Below are 26368 nucleotides of genomic sequence, written 5' to 3'. Positions count from 1 at the left end.
ACAGGCCCAGCTCCACCGGCCTCCGGCTCACTGCTGACCTAACCAGGGAGGGGGAAGGCGAGAGAAAGGTGGAGAAAGAGAGAAAGAGATCACTGAAAAATTTGATTCCCAGGTCCAACCAAGAAGCCAGAAACCCCTGGACTTTTCACTTAACGTCAGCCAAGAAACATCACAACCCCATTTTTTTCTTTAAATAAACTTGGTCCACTAAGGTTTCTGTTGCTTGCCACCGTCGCCCTCCTGGAAATGCCCTTCTTGGCTGAAGTACCAGCGTGGGCTTGCAGCAAAGAACCTAACGCTGCGAAGGCCTTTCTCGATCCAGGCCCCAAGGCCCTGCCGGCCTCCGCCCCTCCCCAGCGCCAGCCGCTGGAGCCGCCTGTCCCAGCTGCTCTCCCCCACCTTCCACATCCTGCTACTTTCACCCAGAACACCCTTCCCCACTTGCTGACTGCTGCCCACTCATCTTTCAGGTTCAACTGGGTGTGACCTCCTCCAGGAAGCCTCCTCTGGTTGTCTGAGGTCCCTCAGACTTTCCCCGTCGTGGTGTTGGCCATGGGCTGTTGTCGTCATTCACAGATCTGTCTTCCCCTCCCCCAGACTGGTGGGTAACTGGAGGCAAGTCTGGCCCATTGCCATCCCCCCCAGTGCCCAGTGTGGGACCAAGTGAGCGGAGTTCACCTGTCCCCTGTGCCCTGGGAGACATAGGGGTGCTTACGTGGCCCGTGATTCGTGGTCAGAAATAGTGCCAGGTCATGACACTCTCTAGCCAGACATGGCCCCCTTTGAGTTTCTGGACTGGATGGACAGGGGTGTGTGTATGTGTGTGTGTTTGTGTGTGTCGGGGTGATGGTTGGGGCCCCAGCCCCGCCTGCACCATCTTGTAGGGACCACATCAGCCAGAGAGAAGCGTGTTGCTGCTTTATTGAAAATTCTTCCCCGTCGCACACAAAGCAATTACACAAGGGGGTGCCGGTGGGGAGCCCCTAGCACAGCCCTCTCCCTCCGTACCCCCCACAGACCCCGGAGAACCTGCCTCCGTGGCCCCGTCTCCGCCTGTGGGTCAGCCCCCTGGGGAACCCTGGCCACAGGGAGCAGGCAGAGCAGCGGGTGTTGGGGCTCAAAGCTTCCCCTCCCCCACCACCAGCACGGCCCCTGGGCGGCATCTGCGCCCACTCAGGGTTTGCCTGTTTTGACTGAACTGACCTGTGGATTTAGTCCAACAAATGAATTTGCCTGATTTCAGGGCTGAATTTCTGCTTGACCACAGGCATCGGGCAGAACTGAGGCCCCTCCACCGAGTCGGCGGCAAACCGGCTGGCCTGAGGGATGGCCTGACTGCTCCTTACCAGGGGTGAGCGTGGCGAGGAGAGCCCACTGCCGTGTGCTCACACTGACCACGTGCGAGTGATGGTTGATCATGACCACTCGTTAGCAAAGCAGTTGTGTATTCGAAGGGACTGTTTGATGATTGAAACAATTATTATTTCCCGGAACTAGACATTGAATGCCAGTTTGGCAACAGTGTGACTGAATCCTCATTTGAATTAACAGTGATTCGGCCCCTTAGAAGGGATGGATTGACCAGAGTGGGCAGCTGGTTTTCGGATTAGATTGAATTGTATGGTTTGGGGATTAATTTGATTTTTTTTTTATTATTGAACTTTATCACTATTCTATATTGACTGATGGGTGCTGACTCGATCAGTGTTTAAAGCAAGCCATTTCAAGAAATCGGATATACGTTTCCGGTAGGAGAACTCACTGCTGATTACTTGGCTAAACTGCTCTGTGAACAGGCAACTATTTATAAACCAGCGCAACAGACTGTTGCTGTTGGACCGGATTACTTTACTGAACTGACAAGTGTGTCTGGTTTGTCAGCCACTTGGTTAAACTGGTCAAGTGGGGGTTGTTTAACCAAATTCCCTGAGTTTAGGATGACCAATCCTTTAAACAAATGTCAGAGCTGCTCAAAATAAGCTGAGTGTGGGACTGAATTTTTGAGACCCAAGGAGTCATTCAGCCGAAAGGGTTGACCCAATGGCGAGCATCTCCCAGGTCCCGCAGGAAAAGCAGGCCAGCGAGGGGGACACAAGCAGATGGTCCTGAAGTCAGCCGGGCGGTGCACCCAGGCCGCAGGGGCCCCAAAGCAAAGAAGCGGATTGCAAGGCAGCTCCGCCCCTCACAGCGCCAGGGCTGGGGCCTGGCGGGCGTCACACTTCTGAGTATGGCGGTGGCGCTGGGTCCCCTTCCGGAGTCTTGCATGGCAGGGCCACAGCTTCCTCGTAAGATGGCAGGACCACCTGGGAGGGACAGAGAGATGAGGGATGAGGATTGGCCAGAAGGAACCATGGTCCCATCCTGGAGCCAAGGGGCTCCAACCCCCACATCTGCCACAATGATGACAACGAGGACGACCAGCACGCATAACACACACATGAGGCAGGTGCAGTTTCTCTTCCTGGAGCAGACGGACTTGCCTCTGCCTGTTCAGCATCAAACCCCTTATTTTGATAACAACATTCTTAGTTCATGTGCTTCAGGAGAATCGGTCCCATCCATCACATGCAGGGAGTGTACAGGCAACCCTGGGCGTGGCCACTCAAAGTAGAATTTCATCCCCCTGGCTATCATCATTGGTTTGGGGATAAGCTTGTGACCCAAGCTGGTCCAATGAGACATACTCCTGGAACTTTCTTTCTACTGGAGTTGCTGAGAGGGTGGGACGTCAGCCTAGGGATTTTGGCAGCCATTTTGCCACCATGAGGAAAGGGATACCTGAAAATAGAGCCAACACTGAGGAAAGCAGAGTCAAGAGATGGAGAGGATGAGATCACGTCCAGATGTCAGGACTCAGCCAGGCCCAAGCCAGACCCACTCGGACTTTCAAGTTCTGTGAGCTCATAAGTTCCCTTTTTTTACTTACGTCAGATTGAGTTGGGTTTCTGCTACTTGCAACCAAAAAGGTCTTGACTAATACAATCCCCATTTTACAGATGAGGAAAGTGAGCCAATAGTCATTTAAACAGGCTGCACTTTCCTCTCACTTCTCCAATCAGCTGCTCCTCGGAGCCCCTCATCCCTGTCTGGAAGGCCCCTTCCCCTTTCCCAGATAACCTGTACCAATTGAAAGTCTAAGACTTGCTCAAGTGTCACCTCCTCCAGGAAGCCTTCCCTGACACCCCAGATGAGGCCAGGTGCCTCCCTGTGCTTCCATGGTCCCCGTGCTTCACCCTGAGTTGTAAGTGGGGCTCTGTGTCTGGATTCCCTCTGGACTATACGCTCCTGTAGGACGGGCAGCATCTCAGTTTTCTCTGCACCCCCAGGGGTGGGTATGAGGCCAACCAAGAGAGAGGCAGAAAATGTTGAATGTGTGACTAGAATCCTAGACTATCCGAGCTGGAAGAGATCTTCTCATTTCTTCCGATCCACCCCTCCTCTCACAAGTGGGGAAACTGAGGCCCAGCAAGAGAAAGAGACTTGCCCCAAAGGACACAGTGAGTGGGACCCGCCCCCCAGCCAGGCTCACCTTCTGGGGCGTCTTGGAGCTGCTCCTCTCCTCGGTCGAATTCGTGCACTTGATGAATCTGTAGCATCGCCACACACACTTGAACATGTACACCTGGAAGGAGGCCCGGCTCAGGCTGTGCTCTGTGCCCCCCGTCCTCACCGCCCCAGGGGGCCTGGGACCAATGCCAGGCGCCTCCTGGGGGCCCCAGCTCACCCAAGAAGGCAGCGGCCAGCTGCTGCTACTCAGCCCCCTATTCTGGTTGGGGGGCGCCCCACCTGCCGGTCCCAGGTCCAGCCAGTGTCTCCCTTCTCACTGCCCCACACACTGCAGGGAGGGACTTTCTGGAGGCTTCTGGGCCACCCTGCAGCCCCCTCTGGCAATAGTCCTGCAGATTCTGCCTCTCACCCCCCGGGGACTGGAAGCTCACTACCCGCCGAAATGGCCCCACCCATCCTGAGACAGAGCTGACGGCGGGAGAGGCTTTCTTCAAAATTGCTCAGGAAATGTTGTTTCTTAAAGCAGATCACGTATGCAGTGCATGCAGCAGTGTCCCATCTTGAGAAACACAGAAAAACTGCACGTACAGATGTCTGTGCGTGTCAGATGGCGGAGGCAGCTGCTCTCTCCTAGCAGGTGGTGTAGGAGCTGGGCGAGGACTCCCAAGGTGGGAGTGAAGTCCCCAGGGGCGCAGCAGCCAACAGTTCTTGCTCTGCCCCCGAACTGCCTCCTGAGGAAGGAGAGCAGGTCCTGTCGTCTGGAAAATCCCTGGTTTTCCCCAGGTTCCCCACGTTGCCCCCGCCGGCCTTCAGGAAGGTTCTGATGGCACACCACGCACTTGGGCCGGGTCGGTTCTTGGAGGGCAGCGTGAGAGGCGTCAAGCTGTTTCCAGGCTGGCGTCAGGCGAGGGCCGCGACCGCTCCCAGAAAGAAGCGGGTGATGCCTGGTGGCAGCCGCCCATGCAGAAAGGCAGAGGACGCGCACACGGAGGTCACGGAGCTGGGCTTAGAGTGAGGGGACGGTGGGCTTCTTGTCTTCTTTCTGCCCGTGGGTAGTTTCCAAATTTCTACAGGGTCGTTTGTCAATTTCACAGTCAGAAAAGAACACTTTTTAAAAGCCCTTCATTCTGTTGAGGCGACATCAGCCTCCCCGTGGCTTCAGGCTGCAGGTCACGGCTGTGGCGTCTAGAGTCCCCATGAGAGCCCTTCGGGTGGGTATCTGGAGTCGGCGATCCTGTCCCCCCGAGTCATCTCTTTTCCAAGCTGAATTGTTCTGGTTTCCTTAACTCCCTCAGACGGCCGAGTTTTCTGGCCTCTTCATCCTCCAGGTTGTGCTGTGCTGCTATTAACACACTCCAGTGTGTCACCATCTCTCTAGGAACTGGGACCTGAAACTGAACGCTACCCTCTGGGCCTACCACCCCAGAGAAAAAACCATTCTCCTCCCTCCTTCTTATCACCCAACCTCTAGTAATATGACCTCAGGACCCATCTACATTTTGGTGCCTGAATCACATAAAATTGTGACATGAACAAAGCAAGACTTACTACATCCCTTTCGCAGAGGAGACCCGAGGCCCAGGGAGAAGTGACTTGAAAACCAACCACACAGCTAGTGAGGGGAGAGCTAGGATTCAAACCTGGGTCTTTCTGAATCTGATTCCAGACAGAACAGCTCCTCCTTCCCCTGGATCAGGCCCTCTCTGGGTTACACACTAAGTCCCTGACACCGGAACACAGCTGGTCTTCACAGAGCCACTTCCTCTAAATGGGGTGTCCCTGAGGGCCCCACGTGGGGAGGGTGGAGTAAGGAGCCAAGAGCAGGGAGGGGAGCAGCAGAAGATAACACTTCTCTGCCTCCTCACCATCTGGCATGGGTGGGCCTGCGGCAGCACAGCCTCTCCGCCCCTCCCGGAGCCGTGGGGCGGGGACCACTCACCTTCAGAATGAGGACGGTGATGAAGGCGACGGAGAAGATGACCATCATCTTGACAAACTGGCTATGAGCCATGCCCTCCTGGCTGGGGAGGTAATTCTGCAACAGATTTGGGGGCCACGTCAGTGCCTCTGGCCACGAGGAGCTTGAACAGCGCCCTCACGTTGAGGAATAACAAGCCGCCCACCACGTACGCGGGAACGTGGGTGGCATGGCCGTAATCGCACCTGAACCCCTGCAACAGCCCCGGGAGGCAGGTGCCACCTACCATCAGCCCCATCTGACAGGTGAGCAAATCAGGGAAGCAGATGCAGTGGAAGCCCACCCAGACGGCCTCACCTGGCTGGTGCACCCATCCCCCAGTTGGCGGTGGGCATGCCTGCACCCTTCCAGAGAGGCTCCTCTTGGGGGCTAGAACCACCTAGTCCTGAAGCACCTGGGAGGCTGCGCCCCTCCCCTGGGGGGAGCTCGCCACAGAGACTGAGGGATGCAGGCTGCTGCCCTGGGGGTCGACCTCGGCGGTGTCTGCAAATCTGTGCACACATCCTTCGACCCTCCTCCCTTCAGAGAGTAGAGCTCATTTCCCACTCTTGAGCGTGAGCAGACTCAACGCCTCACTTCTCCCAAATGACAGAACATGGCAGAGGTGAGTGCGACCTCCCAGATGAGCCTGGAAAGACCGGCCGTTTGCTCCGTGCTCTCTCGGCTACTCCCTCAGGGAAGCCAGCAGCCGCGACACGAGGATGCTCAAGCAGCCTTTTTAAAGGTCCGCGTGGTGAGGAACTGAGGCAGCACCATGCCAGCGAGCTCCCTTGGGAGTGGATCCCGCAGACCTAGCCAAGCCCTCGGCGTCCGCAGCTCCATCCAGATCTCGGGAGAGACCCTGAGTCTGAACAAGCCAGCTAAGCCCCTGTCAAACGCCCAATCCTCAAAAACTGTGCGAGAGGACAATCATTTATTCATTAGACTGAAATAAACAACGAACACTATTTCCGCGGTGCAATTCACACTGCAGGGCTCTCTCTGTGCTCAGGCGGGGCTGCTCCTGAAGCCACATGTCCACCTGGCTTCTACCCTTTGTCTAACCTGCCTCCCTCCCTCCTCTCAAGTTTCTTCCTGAGAGCCGTCTCTCCATAAACAACTCACACAAGAATCCTCCTCCCAGGCTCCACTTCTAGGGAACCCAGCCTAGGCACGGAGGCACAGAGAGCGGAAGCAACTTGCTCAAGGCCACACAGCCAGGGATGGGAGCGGACCGCCGGCCCAGACTCACCATGTGGTTCATGGACTTGAAGTTGAGATAGGTGGGCACTTCCATGTAGGAGCTGCAGAGGGTCAGGATGCTCAGGCAGAAATCCAGCAGCTTCAGGGTCATCAGTGGGACCTTGGAGGGGCCCTTTAGAGGGCAGAAACGAGGATGAAGGAGACAGATCAGCAATGAAGCCCCAACCCAGAGGCCCTGGTACCTGGGGCACACGGTGGGCTCTCAACTTGAGAGACTGTCTCAGCCAGAGACGTCGGCAACTCTCTAGCCCACCGTATCCAGAGAGAAACAGACTCCTGGACGTTCACACCGAGGGCTGGTGGCAGACCAAGGACTAGAACCAGGGTTCCCTGGCTCCCAGCCCTGGATCCTTCTGCAACACAGCACCTCAGCCTCTTGGAGGACCATTGTCAGGGGAAGTGTGAACAGTAACTTTTGGGGAGCTGCATCAGTGATGGGCGCCAGCCATCACCCACATTCCCACTGCAGACGCTCGTCACTGCTTTAATCATCTTTATCTCCCTTCCCTCAGCTTGGTTACAAAGGAGGGACAAAGCAGGGGCTGGGGACTGACCAAGGCCTGTGTCCTTTCCTCTGGGGTAAATTCACACGGGGCTGGCATCTGACGAGGGTGTCCCACGAGCTGGGCACCCTACGTGCATCTCATCTTTAATGCTCCTGAGATGCAATCATAGACACGTCTCACAGAGGAAGAAACGTGGCGTGATGTGGAGGGACTCAGGGACTTGCTGAAGGTCACCAAGTAGGGTGGGCCTTGGGAGGCCCCCTCTCCGCTGGCCTGAGCCCCTCCCGCCTCCCCAGGCTGGGTACTCACGGCCCGGCTGCTGCGGGAGGCGAACTTGAGGTAGGCGGGCAGCTCAATGTAGGAGCCCAGCAGGGTGAGCAGGCACAGGAGGAAGTCCATGATTTGGAGGGACAGGAAGGGCAGCAGGTACTTCTCCCGGTTCTGAAAGGCAGGCCCGGCCCCGTTAGGGGGTCCCTTGCACAACAACCCCCCACGCAGCCTGATCTCCCTGTGCGCCCCCTCGCTGGCAGCCCCCTTCCCTCCCAAGTCATCCCCGCTGGGCTCCGCTGAGGTCACCCCTTGCGGATCCACACGCCTTCCTCCGAGGGAGCCTCTGAGGATGGGGAGAAGGTAAGACCCAGGCCCTGAGCGCGAGGAGTCCTGCTGTCGCAGGAGACACAGGGACGGTCCCCATTTATAGAGACAAGTGCTCCAAGGGCTCCAGGAGCAGGGTGTGACTTGATTCGCTTTCAAGAACCCAACTAGGAAGGGCCATTTTACAGATGAGAACGGATCAGAGAGGACTTCCTGGAGGCGGGGACACCGGGGCAGATCTGGAAAGAAGCAGGAGGGAAAGGGGGAGGGGAATGGAGGCAGAGGGCAGCCTGAGCAAAGGCCTGGAGGCGGGAAAAAGCCTGCGCCGCTTGAACAGCCGGACCTTCCTCCATGCGGGCATCCCCGGGGGTGGTCAGTTGCAGTAAGAGGCCCCGCGAGGCCAAGGCCGTAGTGCCCCTCCTTCAACGGAGAACGAGTGACCACTGTGACCGGTATCGATGCGTATGAACCCACAGAGGGGCCCAGTCACAGGAGTGGTTTTGTGGTTTCTCATGTGGTTGTCTAAAATCACTCAGGAGGCGGCCAAAACAGCCCAGCCTGACTCTCAGAGCCGGCAGGGACGCCCGTGTCCCCTTTCCTTGCTGGACCATTTGTGTTTCTGCACAAGGACCCGGGAGCCACCCACACAAGGTGAAGTCATTCCCTGGGGTGCAGGGCTTCCCAGAGGGCGGCGTTAGCTGGGGTGCTGGTGGCATTTCAGGCAAGGTGGAGACATCCCTGCCTGGAGACATCCTGTGAGGACCAGGCCCCTGTCTGCCCAGGCGGCCCTCTTTGTGGGTCCTGCTCCCGAGGCCGTGTGGCAAAGGCCCTGACTTCCCAGGGGGCCGAGGGATGGGCAGGCTCCTCTTCCGCAGGAGGCCAAGCACAGACTGTCTCGAGCTGCTCAGCCGCTCCCCAGTGGACTGAGCTGCACCATCCACGCTCCCTCTGCTGCGGCTCCTCCCACGGATGGTCAAACCCACTGCTTTCTCCCTCTCCCCGTACCACAAAACGATTCTTCCTCTTTCTTCTAGCAAAATCCCCTGCCTCCATTTGCAGTTTCAAAGGATGTGGGTCCCCAGCTAGTTCTCTCTAAAGTGTCCATGATCCGCGGCGGCCCACCGTGCAGCCCCCTCTCCCCACCCCTGGGAGGGACATTTTAACAGGGAACCCAGGCCTCTGGCCCAAGGAGTCAGGTGTGGCCACGAGGCACTGCAAAAGGTGAGCTTGGAGATCTCTAGGGTGCAGGTGAGGCTTCCCAAAATACCCGCCTCCCGCCCCCTCAGCAGCCAGCGCTGCCCACCGAGCAGGAGGGAATTTGGGGCATGAGGGCAGCTGGGCCGCCTTCCACCCCCCCCCCCACCCACGTCCTGGCCCCCTTCTCCCTCCCCCAGCCAGGCCCTTACCTTGACCACACCGATCAGCAGGCTCAAGCTGATGACAAAGAGCATGATGATGAGCAGGAAGCTGGAGGTTAGGTCGGCTGAAAGGCAAAGGAGAGCAGTGAGGACCAGAGGTGCCCCGGTACCCCCACCCGGGCTCCGGGGACCACACTTTGGGAACCACCCGTGTGGGGGCTAGGACAGCAAAGAAGAAGGCCTGGGCCCCGCTCCCTGCAGTTCTCAGCCTTGATGGGCCACAAAGGCAGCAGACAAGATCTTGGGTAACACAGGATTGTGCAACAGAGGGTACCAGGGGGTAGGCGGGCTGGGGTCTGCGTTAGCCAGGCTGAGGTCCAGGAAGGCCTCTGAGGAGTGGCCTGTGAGCTGAGTGACCAGGAGGCCAAGCAGGGGACCCGAGCCAGGGCCGATCGTGGTGCGGTCAGCGCAGCCAGATCGTGGGGGACGGGGGGCCTGGAGAGAGAGCCGAATGTGGCTGATCCCGCCGTGAGGAGTTTCCATCTCATCCTGGCGTGGGCGGAAGCTGGGACCGGGGTGGGCGGGGGTCCGCTCTCACCTTTCTAACCTGGTGAGGTTGGCAAAGCTCCTCATCCTACCTGCTCTCTCTCCTAGAGCCCCACGTGGGGCCAAGTGGAAGGTCCCATTTGCAGCTGAAGGATCTGAGGCGTCTAATCCATCCCCCCCCCCGCCAGCCCTGCCGAGGCACCCCCTCACCCACCGATCCTGAGGTAGCCTGTCTGCGAGAGCTTGCAGGAGGCCTTGCCGTGGGCCACCTCCACCGAGTGCTCGATGAACAGCAACACGCTCATGATCTGGGGGCAGAACGGAGCGTCCGTCAGCCAGGGCCTGCACAGCTCCACCACCGGCCCTCCCACCCCGCTGGTATGCATCAGGGGCCTGTTTGGGCACGGGGTGGGGGGGGCGGTCCTGGAGGAGATGCAGGAGTGGAGCATGCTGGATAAGTGTGGCCTGTACGGATAGACAGCTCAGCCTGGTTCTTCCTCTTCCCAGCTGTGTGAGCTTGGGCAAGTTACTTGACCTCTCGGTGCCTCAGTTTCCCCCTCTGTAAAGTGAAGATAATCTAGAAGCTACTTTAGGAGGCTATCATAAAGAGTAAAGGACAACTTCCCGGGAGGGCATTAGGACTATGTCCACATCTCAGTAAAGCAGTAAATGTGACTACCGAGATCAGGCTCGAGGAGAAGACGGGGCGGGACTGCACCCCCTTTCATAACGACAGGCTCGGGGCATTGTGGGACCTCAGTTGCAGCATCTGAGCATCATAGGGCTTCAAGTTCTTGGAATCATCAGCACAGGCCTGGGAGCATCTGACCCAGGACTCCCTGGGGTGCCCTGTCAACCCCATCCTCCAGCCCCCTCAATTTCCCCATCTGCAAAGCAAGGATGGTAATAACACCTGCCTCATAGGGTCGTAGAGGGGCAGATGGGATATAATCCACCTAAAGCACCTGGCAGATAGTAAGCACTCAATCCATGCTCACTGTTATTATCACTGTTACCCCACTGGACTGTAGGGTCCAGGCAGGAAAGGCCTGTGTGTCTCTTGTTCACTGCCCTAGCTATTGTATTTGGTGGATGGATGGATGGATGATGGATGGATGGATGGATGGATAGACAGATGGATGGGCAGATGGATGGATGGATGGATAGACAGATGTATGGATAGATGATGGATGGATAGATGGATGGATGGATGATGGATAGGTGGATGGATGGATGGATGAATGAACCCCATTCCCTCAGGGGACCCTTGCTAGGAATGATGGAGAAGGGAAAATCTGACAGGCCTGAGTATTGGGGTGGCCTTGGCAACAGCTGAAGGCCGGCCACAAATCTGCAGTTTGAAAGGACCTTGGAGGTCCCCTTGCCCATGCCCTCCACCTTCCAATGCAGGAATTCTGTGCTATGCAACCTCCACCTAAATGCTCCCAGCCATGGGGAACTCACAGTCTTCATGTGTCCATGTCCTTGCGACACACCTTCTTCTCTTCACCCACCACACACACACAATTCTCCAGGTACCATTCGCCCACACTGAGAACAACCAGACTATCTCCTTCCTCATAGCATGCGCCCTACCTCTATTAATATGGCCTAAGTTTACATTGGCTTTCTAGGCAGCCCTGCTCTGGTAACTCATGCCCAGGTGACAGGCAACCAGACATCCACCATCTGTTTCCCCCTTGCTGACTGCGTGGGTTTTTTTAACTTAGACTCAGGTCTCAATCTGTCTTCCTGCCATGTTATATCCTGTGCAGGGCGTGCAGAAAGGGACAGTACGGAAGAGTGATGAGGAGCCGGGCTCCAGAACCAGACAGAGAGGGACTTGAATCCAGGTCACTATGTGACCTTGGACAAGTCACTTCACTTCTCAATAGACTCATCTGGAAAATGGCACTCGCTGGATTTCGTAAGGAAGACACTGCATGGTATTTGCAGAGCGCCAAGCGTGGGCCCGGCAGTGGGTGCTCACAGACACAGTCTGCTGTTGGCTGGTGTGAGCTCACAAGGGGGCCAAGCAGGACTAGGAGCAGAGGCCAGGGGCTGACTGAGAGCTTGCTCTAGCTGCCCCCGCCCCAGGTGCAGGGTGAACACAAAGGGCTTCACTTCTCCAGAAAGATCAAGAGGAGGCGAGAGCGGAAGGCGGGTGGGGGGCTGGCGCTGCGGCTGGCGCCCACAGGAAGCAGCCCTGAGGGAGAGAAGCTGCTTTGCCGGGCCCTTCCCCTCCCAGCTTCACCCCGAATGAGCGAAAGAGAAAGGATGCAGGTGACATTCAATCCAGGCCAGAACAGGACACCCTGTGAGATGGTGAGCTCCCCGTCCCTGGGGGTGTGCGAGCACACCACAGATGGGTCGCAGCTGAGCTTAGAAAGGCACACGAGCACCTGCCAGGGTGGCACAAGAAGACTTTTAAAGTCCTAAGAATCCAGGATTGTCTGAGATCTGGAACAAAGCTCAGAATCAGACAATCCCAACCTCCGATTGCTAGAAAGAGCCTCCATCTACTTATTTTGCAAGCTCCTTCTGCTTGTTTTATGAGCTCAGAGAGGTTAGGTGGCTTGCCCAGGGACACACAGAAAGTCGGGGACAGAGTGGAGATTGGAGTCTATGCCTCCCGGTGCTGTCCTGATTCCTTCCCATGCACCCCGCCCCCGAGACAACTCAGAGCCCCTGCAGGCCCCAACCCCAGGGGGCTCGGATGTCTTGGTCACGCCCCTGTGTCAGTGAAACCTTCTGAATACTCTCTTCCGTATTTCTTTATTTCCAAATCACATGCATGTGCTACAGTCTTGGTTTACCATGAACATCCCACGAAACATACACACACACATCCGGACATTAATCAAGAATATGATCGAAAAGTTTAGAAATTCTAATATTTATTGCCATCCTGAGCCCCCAGCAGTCCCTTGGGCATCACCCCACTGTAGAGACCACTGTCACCCACAGCCCCCAGCTCCTCCATTCTGGCCCTAACTGTCTCTCACGGCCCTGCCATCACGCCTGCAATCTCACCATTAGCATCCCAACCACAGCTCTCCAGGAACCGCTCCTAAACGTGCTGTGGCCCCAGGAAGGAGAAGGAAGGGAAGGGACGTCCGTACAGCCCGAGTCCATGCCAGGGGCGCCCCCGCACCGTCCCAATGATCCTCCTGCAACCCAGCTAAGGGCCTGCTCTCACTACCCCCTCCCTCATCTCACAGATGAGGAAAGCGAGGCACAGAGAGGCCCAAGGCCTCCCAGCTGGTCATTTGTAGGCCTGGGATTCAAACCCAGGCCAATGGGCCCTCGATCTGATTCTCTTCCCCGACACTGTCCTCCCAGGGTCTCCCAGCCTCCTGGCTTGGCCTGAGGCCCACTCTCCTTCCCCACTCACACGCACGTGGGCGCTGTCTCCTCTTCGCTCTGCAGCCTCCCTCTCCCTCCCCTGTGCCGGCAGCAGCAGCGACACCAGAAGCAGCTCAACTTTTGTAAAAACCACCTGTGTTTAAGAACAGGCCCCCCGCCTTCACCCCATTTCGCCTTCTCCACGGTCCTGCAGGGGGGCAGGAGATGATTCTGCCCCATTTGCCGGATGAGAACCCGGAGGCTCAGAGAAGGCAGGGAGCAGCCCCAGGTCACAGTCTGAGGCAACCTCAGAGCCTGACTCGGACCCTCCGCTGGACCCTAACCTTCCACAGAAGACCCCCGTCCCCGATCCAGGAGAAGGAGAGGCGGCTGGGCTCCCTAGAGATGAGATGGAGAGGAACTGACCGTTACCGAGCGCCTGCTGTGCACTCAGATCTGCACAGACAGGCCCGCACCACAGCTTCCCAAAAACCCCAAGAGAGGCGACCTTCACTCCACGTGACAGGAGAGGAAGCCGAGGCTCAGAGAGAACTCCTGTGCCCTGCGGCACGTGGCCTGGCTGGATCCGAACCCTGAGGCCTGTTCTCCCGGACTCCAGGGCTGAGGGGTTGCCCTGGGGCCCAGCCCCGGTCTCTCCAATCCTCAGCCCACCCTCCCCCAGCCCTGGACACCAGGAGCTCTGGGGACGGCAGCTGGGGCCTGGGGGGCCTCCCCCACTGCCTCGCCGCTGGCTGACCCTGGCCCGGTCCTGGCTCCTCCCTGGCCTCAGTTTCCCCCTCCAGTCAATGCACAGAGTCACCCCATCTATACCCAGTCCCACGGGGATGATTAGACACGGGAGAAGCAGGGAACAGGACTCCTGCAAACTGTGGCGTGTCACCCGGGCTGCCCGCGTCTCTTACCCCAGAGTCCATGCTGCTCATCCGGAGGCCCTCCCTGTCCTCAGCCAAGAGCCCTCTGTAGCTCCTGGAAAGTCCCTCTTACCTACAATGTATGCCAGGGAGACCCAGAAACCCCAGAGTCCAGATACCCAGGACGCCTGGCCCTCACCTCCCCCTCGTGCCCCTGGTATCCACCTAGACACGGCGCGACCCCTCCCCACGATCTGGGGGCCTGGCAGGGCTGGACAGGAACGGGGCCGCTCCCCCCAGACGCCCGGCTGGACGGCGTTCACTCACCACCTGCTCCTCCCACAGAGCATCTTCGCACGTTCTGTCCTTAATCCCGCGCTGGGGAGACCAGGCGGTTAAGAGCCAGGGAGCTAGGGTCAGATGGTCCTGGCCCCACAGAGCTCTGTGCCCTCGAGCCAGGCAGTCATCTCTCTGAGCCTCAGTCTCCTCGTGCGGGAAATGAGGATAATAACCAGACCCGCCTCGTGGGCTGCTGTGAGGTCAAGTGGCACGAGAGCAGGGAGCCAGGCTAACAGCAAGCGCTCCATAAATAGCGCTGTGGCAGCGTTCGTGAATCTGTGTGGAGATTCATTCGCTGCCTGGATTGTTCATCCGGCAAACACTCTCTAAGCACAAACCGCCCCCATGCCCTGTCTGGATAGGCCCCTGGCCTGCAGGTGTCACAGTCCCCCAGGGAACCCAACGGGTGACAATGTGTTCAGTGCCGTGATGGGGGACACGCAGGGAGCTTAGAGGAATCCCCAATGTCTCGGAGACTCAGGGAGGGTTTCACAAGTGGGAAATGCTTGCGTGCAGCTTTGAAGGATAAGCAGGAGTTTTCCAACAGAGAAAAGAGAAAACTCTTCCAGGAAGAGGGGACGTCACGTGCAAAGGCCCGGAGGCTGGCAGTGCAGATCCAGGGAAACTCGGGGACAGGAATACCTCTTCTCTGAGAGAGGGCATGTTACCAATGGGGAACTGAGGCTCAGAGAGAGGCAGGGACCAGCTCAAGGTCACACAGCAAGGCTGCTGCAGAGCCAGAATCAGCCTCAGTCCTCCTGACACCAAGGTCTCAGGCCATGTGACCCCATCAGTCCTGGCCATGGTCAGCCTGCCCACTGCCTCCCCAGCTTTCCATTCTCCTTTTGTGCCTCTTCTCTCCGCTCCCCCCTGGTCTCAGTTCCCATTCCCATCCCCATCCTGCCCCTTCTTTCACAATAACGAATACGACTTCCCTAAGCTGAGCAGACGGGAAAGTGGCCAGGAGGCCAGGGGAGTTTCTACCTGTTTTCCTGCTGGCTCCGAGGAGCAGCCAGTGGCTCAAGCTGAAATACAGGGGGCAGCGGCTGTCCTGGAGAGGGAAAACCTGGGAGGACGGGGGTCCTGGGGGCACCACTGCATACGGCCCAGGCCAGCACGGCGGTGATGCCACAGCTGGCTGGAGTGGAGGACATGTGCTGACAGTGGTGACTGTGGTGGGAAGCGGGACTGGCTTTCACATCACTGGGTCTGGCGTGGTGGTGACAGTTACGATCATGCGTGCAGTGATAACAGAGGATGTGGATGTGGCAGGCGGGTGGTGAGGGAGGTGACACCAGCAGGCATGCTGGGAAGTGGTAATTAACTGCAATGATCATATGGCCACGATGCTGCTGCTGATGTTGGTGATGGTGATGACATCACCATATGAAGGTGGTGATGAAGATCGGGGAGATGCTGATGGTGACACCAGACCCCCCCATTCTGGGGTTCAAACACCAGTTCCCCACCCAGGAAGCTGGGACCACTCTCTCAGAACTCCTGGGGGCTCCTAGGAGCTCAAGACCCACCCTCTCAGAAGCAGGCAGGCAGAGATCCCCCCCCACCAAGACTTCAGGGGGTAAAATCTGCGAAGAGACCCAACCCTCAGCAAGCACCTGCACTGCACCAGCTGACTGGCGCGCACTTTCCCACCCGTTAACTTCGTCTGCTCCTCCTGACAGGTTGGCGAGGTCAGGACTGTTCCCCCACTTAGATATGAGGAGAGCAGGGGCCTGGGCGTGACTTGGCTGAGGTTGCACAAGGAGCCAGGCCCGGGCTTGTCCCTAACAGATAACGCAGTTTGCAGAATGGGTCCCAAGTGCACAGCCTTCCTGTCCCCCTCCCCTCTCAGGGCTGCTCCGCCCTCACCCCGTGTCCTGCCACCCAGGGGCTCCTGCACACTTAGGCCATTATTATTATTGTTATTATTATCACTGTCTCCCTGGAGCTCAGTCCCGGAAACCCCTCCGGCCCGCCTGTGCTCCTTGGGCCCCTGCGGCTGTCTGGGATGAGGACGGGCCGGAGAACCAGATGCGTCAGCATCAAGAGGAAGCGCCCTCCCCCACCCCCACCTCCTGCTTCCTGTCTGACTTATCAGGGGGCCACCGGGTGGGGGCCCTTATCCCCACAGAGCTATCTGCCCAACCACCTCCCCAGCCAGCCCCGATCCCACTGCGAGGCCCCGTCCCCGAGCCCCAGCCACGCTCCCTCCCCTCCCCGAGAGCCTGCTTCTCCCCAGGCTGCTGCTCTGCTGTCCCCTCTCCCTTCCCCATGCCCTCGAGCTCCTAACTGTCCCCTCCGCCTGCCACTTTACTCCTCTGTGCCTCAGTTTCCTTGTCCGTAGAACAGAGAGAAGGACCCACCCACCAGGAGGGCAGCTTCGAGGAGGAGCTGAAGGGACGTGGTAGCTCCTGAAGATGAAGATGCAGAAAGATGAACCAACCAGAAGTGCTTGTGTGGGGACCCCAAACTGCAGGTCCCCTGGCCACGGCCCCTCGATTTGTGACAGCCTCCAAGCCGAAACAACCCTAATGTCCTCTCGCAGCAGGACAGGCAAATACGGTGTGACATGCAGCCAAACACGACGCAGCAAGGGGACAGTGAGCTGGCCACACAGAGCAACACGGATGAAGCTCACAAACGTAACGTTGAGAGAAAGAAGCCAGATGCGAAAGGGCATGCTGGGCGTGACCTCACCCCTCTGTTGTTCCAGAACCACCTGTGCTGGACAAGGCCAGTGGGGCAGGATCCAGGGGCCTCGGGTGCTGGTCCTGCCCTATGTCTTAATCTGCGTGGAGATTACACGGCTGTGTTCACTCCATAACCATTCAAGATGTGCACTTATGATATGTGAGTTATACAGCAATAAACGTTCACAAAACTCAGATAAAAGAGATTGGCTGGCACCCGCTATGTGTCAGACCCTGGGGACTACAAAGATGAGTGAGGCCGGGCCAAGCCCTGGGTGAGTGTCCGGGCCAGAGGACACAATCCACAGGGTCCCAGCAGTTGGGGTGGGGAACCGTCCTGGAACGGGGCCACTGGGAACTCAGGGTCCAGGAGCACGGGGCTCCAGAAAGTCTTCTGAGAGGCGGGAAGTCTTAAAGAAGATTTCTCCCAAAGGGCAGTGGGAAAGGTGTTCCAGGACGAGGGAACAGCATGAGAAAAAGCAAAAGTGGAGGAGACGCATTCAGGGAACTGCAAGAGGTTTCTCTTGTGAATTGTGACCTCGGGTCATCTGTGCTGGGCACACAATGAGCCCCGAGGAAATGGTAGCCGCCATGCAGCTGGGCTGGTGGAGGGATGGAGGAGAAATCAGGAAAGACATGGTTTTACAGGGGTGGTGCCTGGGGGGCTGGCAGAGACGGGACAAGGAATGCTCCAGGCAGAAGGGACAGATGGCGTACAGGCCAGGAGCCCACAGAGAGCGCAGAGAGCTCCTCAAAGTTACCACCCTGCAGCGTAGGAAGGGGAGCACTGCGTGGGGAGCAGCCAGCTCGGGCCTCCTCTGCCTTTGCCTGCATGTGGCAGCCTGGCCAGGCCCTCCCTGCCACCCTCTGCCCTCTGACCTTCCAGACCAGCCCCTATGGAAGAAGGCAGAATGGCGAGGCTTCCCCCGCGGGGGCAGGCGCCAAAGGGGAAATTTCTGGCCCAGCAAATCCCAGCGGCCTCTGCCATTCTTGCGGGGTGGGGGGGTCATCAAGTCTCCCTTTAGGGGCCAAATCTGGGGTCTCAGAGTCAGCCTCTGGGCTCGGCCCAAGCCCCCCCACCATCCTCCACTTCCTGAGTATCTGGGGAAGCACTGTGCACCCCGCAAACTGCCCCCATCAACCATCACTTCCCTATTAACCTTTGGAGCAGAGGCCCCCACGTGAGAGTAAGCAGCACTGTTCCTCCTGAGGCTTCAGGAGAGGCCGGGCCCCCAGCCAACACGCCCATCCCTTCACCCGCACCCCCGCCTCGTGAGGCAGGCTGTTAACATTCTCATTTTCTCCCCATTTCTCAGGTGAAATCGAGACTGCGTCTGTACATGCGGGCTCCGTGTTTCTAAGAACAGGGCTCCCCGGATATTACAGCTGACCCCCCCCCAGCGTGGCCCTTCCCCCGTCACGGTCTGCAGCTGCGGGGCCCCGGGCCAGCAGGCCACCTGGGCTATTGTTCTTTATCTAGCACAGGCGGCAAGGTTGCTCAGGCTCGCTGAGCCTCAGTTTCCTCTTCTGTCAAGCGGGGGCTCCAGTGGAGGCTGCCATTTGTGGGGTGCTCACTAGCTGCCAGGTGCATCTCCCACCTGGTTTCCTTCAAGTCTCCTGCAGGTCAGGCTCATTGACTCCCATTTGACAGAGGAGGAAACTGAGGCTGGGGGAGAAGGGGAGGTACCTTGGCCTGGGGCCCTGGGCCCCGGAGCAGGGCCGAGGACTCGAAGGGCAGGGAGCCAGCGCCCTTGCCCTGCACAGCTCTTTGCTCAGCTTCCTGCCCCATCGGGGGTTCTGTGCCATCCCCTCCCCGTTCCCGCAGCAGGGTGGGGTCCCCTGGGAGAACAATGCAGGCCTCACAGTGAGCTCAGAGTAAAGTCCTGGTTCCAGGCCGCTGCCCTGGGCTCAAAATAAAAACCTCACTTCCTGGGGGGCTCAGGCCCACCCCGCCTCTGCCCTCCAGCCACGAGGCCCCATCTGAGCGGGGCCCCAGCCCCTCCAATCAAGGTGGCCCCCAACAACGGGGACCACCACCCACCTCCCAGTGCCAGAAGCCCCTTCCTTCCTTTCTCTTGGGCCTGAGAACAAAGATGCAGGGAGGGGATGAGGTCCAGCCTGCGGTCCGGCTTGTCCTGGCACACCTGACATGGACGACTGACCACCGTCGCTCGGCCCACCAGGCCTGGGACAGCAGAGCCCAACCTTGCCCCTAGAAGGCTCTCATGCCACCCCCATCAGCCCGGTGAGGCTGTGTGGGCCTCAACGTTTTATCAGCTGGTGAGTGGGGCACACACCCCAGAGATGAGGAGCCCAACTCTGTTCCAACAACAGCCCCCACCCTACCTACCAGCCTCCCTGCCCCTCCAGGAAGAGCACCAGGCAGGCCTCTCTGCGCCACACGGGGGCACCAGGCGTGACGGTGGAGGCTCTAACAGACTCGCCTCCGGGGCTTTCCCACCTGGCAGATGGGGCCTATTTTTAGACCCCAAAGATATGAGCTTTCAAACGGGGAGTGGTCTCTGCGGTCTGCTCCCCCTCTAGGCACTCGCCTGCCACCCCCCACTCCAATGCGGCCATGTCACCTCAATACCTTGAAACAATCATCCTTGAGACAGGGACCACTGGCGCCATTCAACAGATGGGGAAACTGAGGTCCAGACAGGAAAGGTACCTGCCTGCTCAAGGTCACGTCACCAGTGAGTGAAGGAGACAGGCCTGGGATCTTTTCCATCCCAAAGCGGAGCAGTGAGGGGAGTCCCTGGAATCTGAGGAGGACAAATCAGGAGGGCTTCCTGGAGGAGGAAGCTTCCTATGTGCTGGATGATAAAGAAGAAATGAAGACTGAGTGAAGGAAGGGCCTCCCAGACAGACTTGGGCCAGGTAAGGAATTCACTTATTCACTCACTGGCTCAGTCTATACACCTGTGTGCCAGTACCGGAGGCCTGGAGCAAGCCCCCGCCCCACCTCCCTATGTGGCGTGGAGTAAGTCGAGGACCCTCTTGAACCTCTTTTTTCTCATCATTAATAAGAGGATTGAGCCGAGCAGAGATCCGTCCTTTCAGCTATGAAGCCCGTCATCCATCAAAGACGTCATCACAGCTTTTCCTCGGCAGACTGGAACCCCGGGAGGGCAGAGGCCAGGAAGGCGTGGGCCTGCGTCCCAGCCTGGGGCTGGGCGTGTGAAATAAAGACAGGCTGAGGACGTATCTGCATTCTCGAGAGACACCTTGACGTAACAGAGGCCGCTTTACTGCTTTTCTGTTTCCAGTTTAAAAAGTAGTGCATTGGAGCAACCCAATCAAGGAGCTTTGGCTTAGAAGGCAGAGTACGAAATAAACATCCGTGAGTCCCTGCCAATCAGTCAGTCCCTTCTGTGTGTAATAAAGGAGGAGAGCAGACAAGCCTCCCGTGAGGGATCCCACGTTGCTTACATCGCTCCTCTGTGGAGGCGAGCACAGCTCCCCGCCGCTCAGGGGTGGGCTGTGCAGAGTGACTTCCTGTCAAAAGGACCGTGATGAAGAGAGGGACGTTTCAGGAGAAACCTGGCACACACAACCTCAGCCGGGGGCTCCAGGTCAACATCAAGAGGGACAGGACGTGTGGGCTGTGCGTACGCCTGATACGATGCCCTGAGTGGGGCACTTCACCCCTGCACTCTCCCTCCCAAACACGTTCCCCGAGTCCAACCACGAGAAAACCAGCAGACGAGCCCTGTCTAAAGAATGTGCCACAAAACGCATCGCCAGTACTCTCAAAACTACCAAGGTCATCCAAAACACGGAAAATCTGAGCTACCGTCCCAGCCATGAGGAACGGGAGGCAGGACAACCAAATGTAACGTGGGATCCTGGAACAGAAAAAGGGCATTAGGGAAAGCTGAGGAAATCCAAATAAAGTACGGACCGCGGTTAATAATCATGTATCATCATCGACTCATGCGTTGTGACAACTGTGTCACACTAACGTAAGATGTTAACAACAGGGACACCAGGTGTGGGGGAGACAGGAACTCTGGACTATGTTCGCCATTTTTCTGTAAATCCAAAACCGTCCTAAAATAAAAAGTTTACTTTAAAAAGTACTACGTGCTCCCTGTACCAAATATGGAGAATCCAGAAAAGTCGGACAAGTCAGAGCTTTCACAATCCTGTAACCCAGAGACAGCCAAGGCTGGCATCGGCCTCACTTCCTCCTGGCCTTGTTTCGCTGCATACTGTTGCTCGTAGCTGAAATCACAGAATTGTAAGCTTGTCATCAGACGAGGCGTTTCTATAGGGTTCCAGGCACTTTGGAGTGGAGATGTCAGGGCCAGAGAGGTTTCTGGGCCAAAGGGTCTTCTAGGGGTCCCCACCCACTGCCGTTGACTTAGGATGGGCTTTGCATTGCCAGACAGGCCAGGACCAAAGAGGCCACTTTGAGAAAGTTCTCTGACTCCCGTCTGGGTGCAAGTTTGGGTAAGAAAGCACCCTCAACCCAGAAAATCTTCTACCCAAACCCAGTGACATCCTGAGGCAGGCTCTCCAGCCAGAAGCCGAGAACCCAGCTTCCCCCATTGGACGCAGGAGGCTCCTCCCGTAATAACGCCCCTGGTGGCTCAGTAGGCACTGTCTCGGGACATCAAGGGCCCGATTTAACCCCCCCTAGAGGAGCCAAGTCCACAAATAGCTCTCAGTGTGCAGGGCTGTCACCCATGACTGGCTCCAGATGACGGCCAATTTGAGTGATCAACACATCTGGACAGCAGCTTCTCTTTTTCATCCAGATGTTGGAGGCCCTGACAGCACACCTGCCACCCGATTGCTGGGCCCCAGGAAAGCCCCCAGCCCCTGCCCTTTCTGGGAAAGAGCAGAGGTTTCTCCCAGAGGGGGCAGGAGAATGGTCCACCCCGGGAATCAGGCGAGGACGCCAGCCCAGAGATGACTGCCTGGGCCAGGCCTCCAGCTTCCAGGCTTCTCCTCTGTTCTCACACCTTCTCCTGCTCTAGGACATGCCATGGCTCCCATTATAGGCAGTGGTTCTCAACTAGGAGCGATTTTGCTCCCCAGGGGACATTTGGCAATGTTTGGAGGTATTTTTGCTTGTCCCAACGGCTGGGTGCTACTGGCACCTTGTAGGCAGTGGCCAGGGATGTGGCTACACATCCTACAATGTGCAGTTCGGTCCCCACAGCAAAGAATTCTCCAGCCCGAAGTGCCACTAGTGCAGTATGGTGGGGGTCCAGACTCTTGAGGTTACCTCTCCGAGCCCCACCACCCCCTGCTCCCCAACCTGCAGGCGCCAGGCTGGTCCCTGTAGTGCCCCCTGCACAAGCCACTGTCCTTCAGCCTCCACACCATTGCACATCTCTTCCTCCCCATCCGTACACCCCACGCCCAAACGCTACCAGGGGCACCACCTCCAAGAAGACTTCCCTGGTCTTGCTCGCACATTCTCCAGCTCTGTGGGCGGGCACTGACGTCACTTAACCACGTACGAGAGAGGGCCTCAGATGGCGCGATCAAGAAGAAACCTCAAGAGTCACCAAGTCTGAGGTTTGCAGGGCAGACCCGGGCCCAGACAGCCTGCAGACCGACTCGGCCACGCCTGCACAGGGCTTTCTTCTCTACCGTGAATCCGTCACCAACATGAAGATATCAGAAGATGTGGCGTGAAAACCTGAGTTTCCTGCTTCTCTGAACAGTGGAGCAGCGCCCACAGCCACCTTCCTTCGTGACAACAGTCAGCAGAAAGAGCAGTTGCCAGAGGGGACCCAGCGCAGGCTCCCCAGGTGCCTGCAGGTCCACCGGCCCCCGCACTCACTCACATGACCTGTGTGGCCCCTGGAGGCGTGGCAGTTTGAGGCCTCTGAGCCAGTCCGTATCCCCCTCACCCCTCATTTTATAAAGGGGAAACTGAGGCCCAAGAGAGAAGCTTGTCTAAGGCCACACAGCCAGTTAGTGGCAGAGCTGGGCCCCGGCTTCCCACAGGGACCACACTGTCCTTCGGAGAACACAGCACAATCTCAGAGCCTGGAGACGCCCTGAGGACTTGTGTGGGGCAGCCAAGCTGCCATTTGCTCGTCTCAGGATCCATCTTGCATTGGCAGGTGCAGCCTCTGAGCGCACCCCCCAAATCAGCGTCCTGGGGTCTGACAGCTTGACTCCAGGTGTGCTGGCAGCAGGCTCCAGGTCTGAGGCGCTACCGATAACAAAGCCCTCAACCACGTGTCAGGCACGGCCTCGTAGGGATCAACCCCCTTGGTCCTCACAACAGCCCCATCAGAGAAGTATTATGATTCTCAAGCCCATTTTTCAGATGAGGAAACTGAGGTTCAGAGAGGCTAAGTAAGTGGCCCGAGGCTGCACAGCTAGGAAGTGGCAAGGCCAGAATTTGCACACAGGAGTCTGGATCCAGAGGCTATGCACTGGCCACTGAAGAGCGCCACCGCTCCGAAGGGAAAGCTGGACTCTTGCCGCAGCCCTGCCCGCTCTGCCTGTGGCAGGAAACAGATGCAGCCAGGTCTGAGCAGTTGACAGTAGCCCACCGCAGCAGGCCGCGTTTAGGCTGAATTTGAGGAAGCCCTTCCAGGCTCATAAGAGAACTGCTAACCACAGGCCCTGAGTCACCGAGGAGGAAGGCGCCTGGGTCAAGGGGAGCTGGGTGTGGCTCGGGGATGTGGGGCGGGGGGATGGATCTGGACAGGACAGAGCAGAGGTCCCAGCCCTCAGCCACTGAGACGGGAGCAGCCTCTGGCCCTGGGGGCTGTGACTTGCCCACAGTTGCCTGTGAGTAACAGGAGACGAAGGCTGTGCACCCACACCACCCTCCGAAGGGGAGCTGCAGGCTCCCTCCTCCGCAGGCCGCCCCATGGGAGCTTGGGCGGGCGAGTCCCCCCACTTCTGAGCACAAGGCCTCCAGTTTGCTTTGGTGGGGAGAAGGCAGTGGTTGGCCCAAGTGGAAGCTCAGAGGACTCAGCCCTCTCCCTCCCCTCTGGAGGCACAGAAGGGACAGTCCCGCCTCTGTCCCCTGCAGCAGCCCGAGCCCCACGGGAGGAGTGAAAGCTGCGCCTGAGGCCTGACCCCATATCCTGGCAAGATCGCAGCCCACCTTTCTCCTGAGATCCCGGCTCCCGAGGCGCTTTCCCAGCTCTGTTCCATTCGCACCCGGTGCCCTTGTGGCTGCTATTCTGTCCATTTCCCGGAGGCAGAAACTGAGCCTCAGAGTGAACGCGAGTCCCATCCACTCGGGACGAAGACCCCGCTCCCGCCGCTGCTCTGCTCCAGGCCGCTGCAGGCCCCTTCCCCCGTTTGATAGATTGGCCACTGAGGCCCAGAGCAGGGAAAGGATTTGTCCAGGGTCCCACGGAGAGGCGGTGAGCAGCGTGCTCCCGTTGGAGGGGGCTCAGCGGATCAGGGACCCTCTTCCACCCCCTCACACACACACACCCCCGTCTCCCTGCGCCTGCCTGCACTCACCACATGGTAGATGGCCAGGGCGGTGGTGGCGATGCGGACGTTGAAGCAGCAGCAGGTCTGGCGGACGCTGCTGGGGGCCATGGTGTTGCCGTCCCCTCCTCCGAGGCACTGAGGGGGAAGGAGCCAGCGCCCGGAGCAGGACAGAAAAGGGGAAGCTGCCGGCTGCTCTCCTCACTTCCTTCCTGCCCCTTCACACAGGCAGAGGCAAGATTGTCACAACTGGGGCGGGGCAGCTGGGAAGGGCCACTGGCCTGCCTCCGAGCACACGCCCAGGAGGGGCTTCCCTGGGGAGTGCAGACCCTCGCGCCGTCAGCACTGGCCATTCGCTGTCCTTCCTGGATGCTTGCCGCCACCCTTGGAAGCAGCAACTGTTACCAGACCCATTTCCAGTTAGAGAAACAGAGGTCCAGAGAGATCAAGGCATTCGCCCAAGATCACACAGCAGTTAGTGCTGGTGGCAGGATTCAAACTCAGGTCTGCCCCTGCAAGAATAGCTTTGTCTCATATTTCTTGCATGTTCTAAGCATGCTGCTGGATTAATCCTTTAATCCTCACCTCAACCCTTTGAAGAAGATACTGTTATTATCCCCATTTTACAGCTGAAGAAACTGGGGCACAGAGAGGGGAAGTGATTTGTTCAAGGTCCCACAGCTAGCCCGTGGAGGAATGAGGACTTGAACCGAGGCTGACTGGTTCTAGAAGCCACCCCCCCAGAGCCAGTGTTCTCTTCCCTCTACTGCCAGCCTCAGAGAGGCATGCTCTTCCTGAGCTCTGTCCAAAGCAGGACAGAAGAATAATTACTAAGCAAATCCATCAACCATGTGTCAGGCCCTGGGCTTGGCTCGTCCCATGGCCGGGTCATTAATGCCTCACAGCATGCTGGGAAACTCTCAGTCAACCTTTGTGGGCCTCAAGGCCCCCTGATGCTCACATGCAATCAGGGATTTTTTCCCCTGATTTTTTTCACTCTTGGGGAAAGTTGGAATTAATAAACCGTGACTATTAAGCAAGGTGCACTGGGATCTATGCTCCCTTCTCAGATGATAAATCATCCATATGGTAATCAAAGAAGAGAACAGGAGACACCTGCAAAATCCCCATAGGAAGTCTGCTCTGTACAGATGCTGAGCTCACTTGCAATGGAGAACACAGCTGAAGTCCTGCCCTCACGTGAGATCTTGGAGTTAGGATTGGCCACTACAGCTGCCCATCATTTCTGCCCCAGGCAAGGTTATAAAAGGGCTCTACGCTCCTCCCCCGTGGCAGGAGTTGCTCTCTTGGACCCACAAAACTAGACTGGTGGACTTAATCAGAACTTTCTCTGTTTGCCAATGAACCAAGGGGGTTCTGCAAGCTTGGGGCTCCTGAGCAACCCAGCCAATCTCTTTCCTCCTTCACTTCCAGGCCTGTTTATTTTTGATCACAGGCCTTGCTGAGACCAGACGTCATGAAAAGGTGGTATAGTGTGGTAGTTCAGTGTTTGGGCTCCAAGGCTCACGGCCTGGGTTCAAATCCTGGCACCTTCTGGCTGGGTCACCCCACAGCAAGAAAAGTCCCACTTTGCCCCAGAGCAGCAGGACCAGAGTGGCTGATGATGAGGAAAGCAGGGGCCAGGAGGGCTCTGAGGCCACGCTGGGGAGTCTGGATTTAACTGTGCTAGGAAGCCATTTGGAAATGTAATCCCACAGTAAATGACAGCCATTAATAACATTCTGATGGGTGAAACCAAAGCCGGAGTGGAGACAGCTTCCAAAGAGGAGGCTGAAACCCACCACTGGCATGTGAAATCGTTTTCCATGGTGCACGGGTGAACACTTTTCATTTTCATGATGATAAATTCGTTTTAATGTGCATTATAAAAACATACATAACTAGCCCATGAATTCTGTGATTTTCCATTTGTGGGAATTATATAAAGTCTCATTTAAAAACA

The 26368-nt window shown here is 57.6% G+C and overlaps 1 protein-coding gene across 1 annotated transcript; it reads right to left on the bottom strand.

Annotated features, from left to right (window-relative positions):
- Window positions 1-903: 903 nt before the first annotated feature.
- On the bottom strand, window positions 904-24918 carry LAPTM5 (lysosomal protein transmembrane 5). Its single transcript, XM_014837984.3, has 8 exons — window positions 24436-24918; window positions 9946-10039; window positions 9234-9310; window positions 7543-7674; window positions 6717-6839; window positions 5447-5542; window positions 3530-3622; window positions 904-2303 (listed from the first exon to the last, which is right to left on the bottom strand). Exons 1-8 carry the CDS (start codon window positions 24514-24516, stop codon window positions 2214-2216), a joined length of 786 nt encoding a protein of 261 aa, XP_014693470.1. The 5' UTR covers window positions 24517-24918; the 3' UTR covers window positions 904-2213.
- Window positions 24919-26368: the final 1450 nt, after the last annotated feature.

The sequence above is a fragment of the Equus asinus genome, chromosome 5 (assembly GCF_041296235.1).
Source record: "Equus asinus isolate D_3611 breed Donkey chromosome 5, EquAss-T2T_v2, whole genome shotgun sequence".
NCBI lineage: Eukaryota > Metazoa > Chordata > Mammalia > Perissodactyla > Equidae > Equus > Equus asinus.
This window is presented reverse-complemented; position numbering and strand designations above follow the sequence as displayed.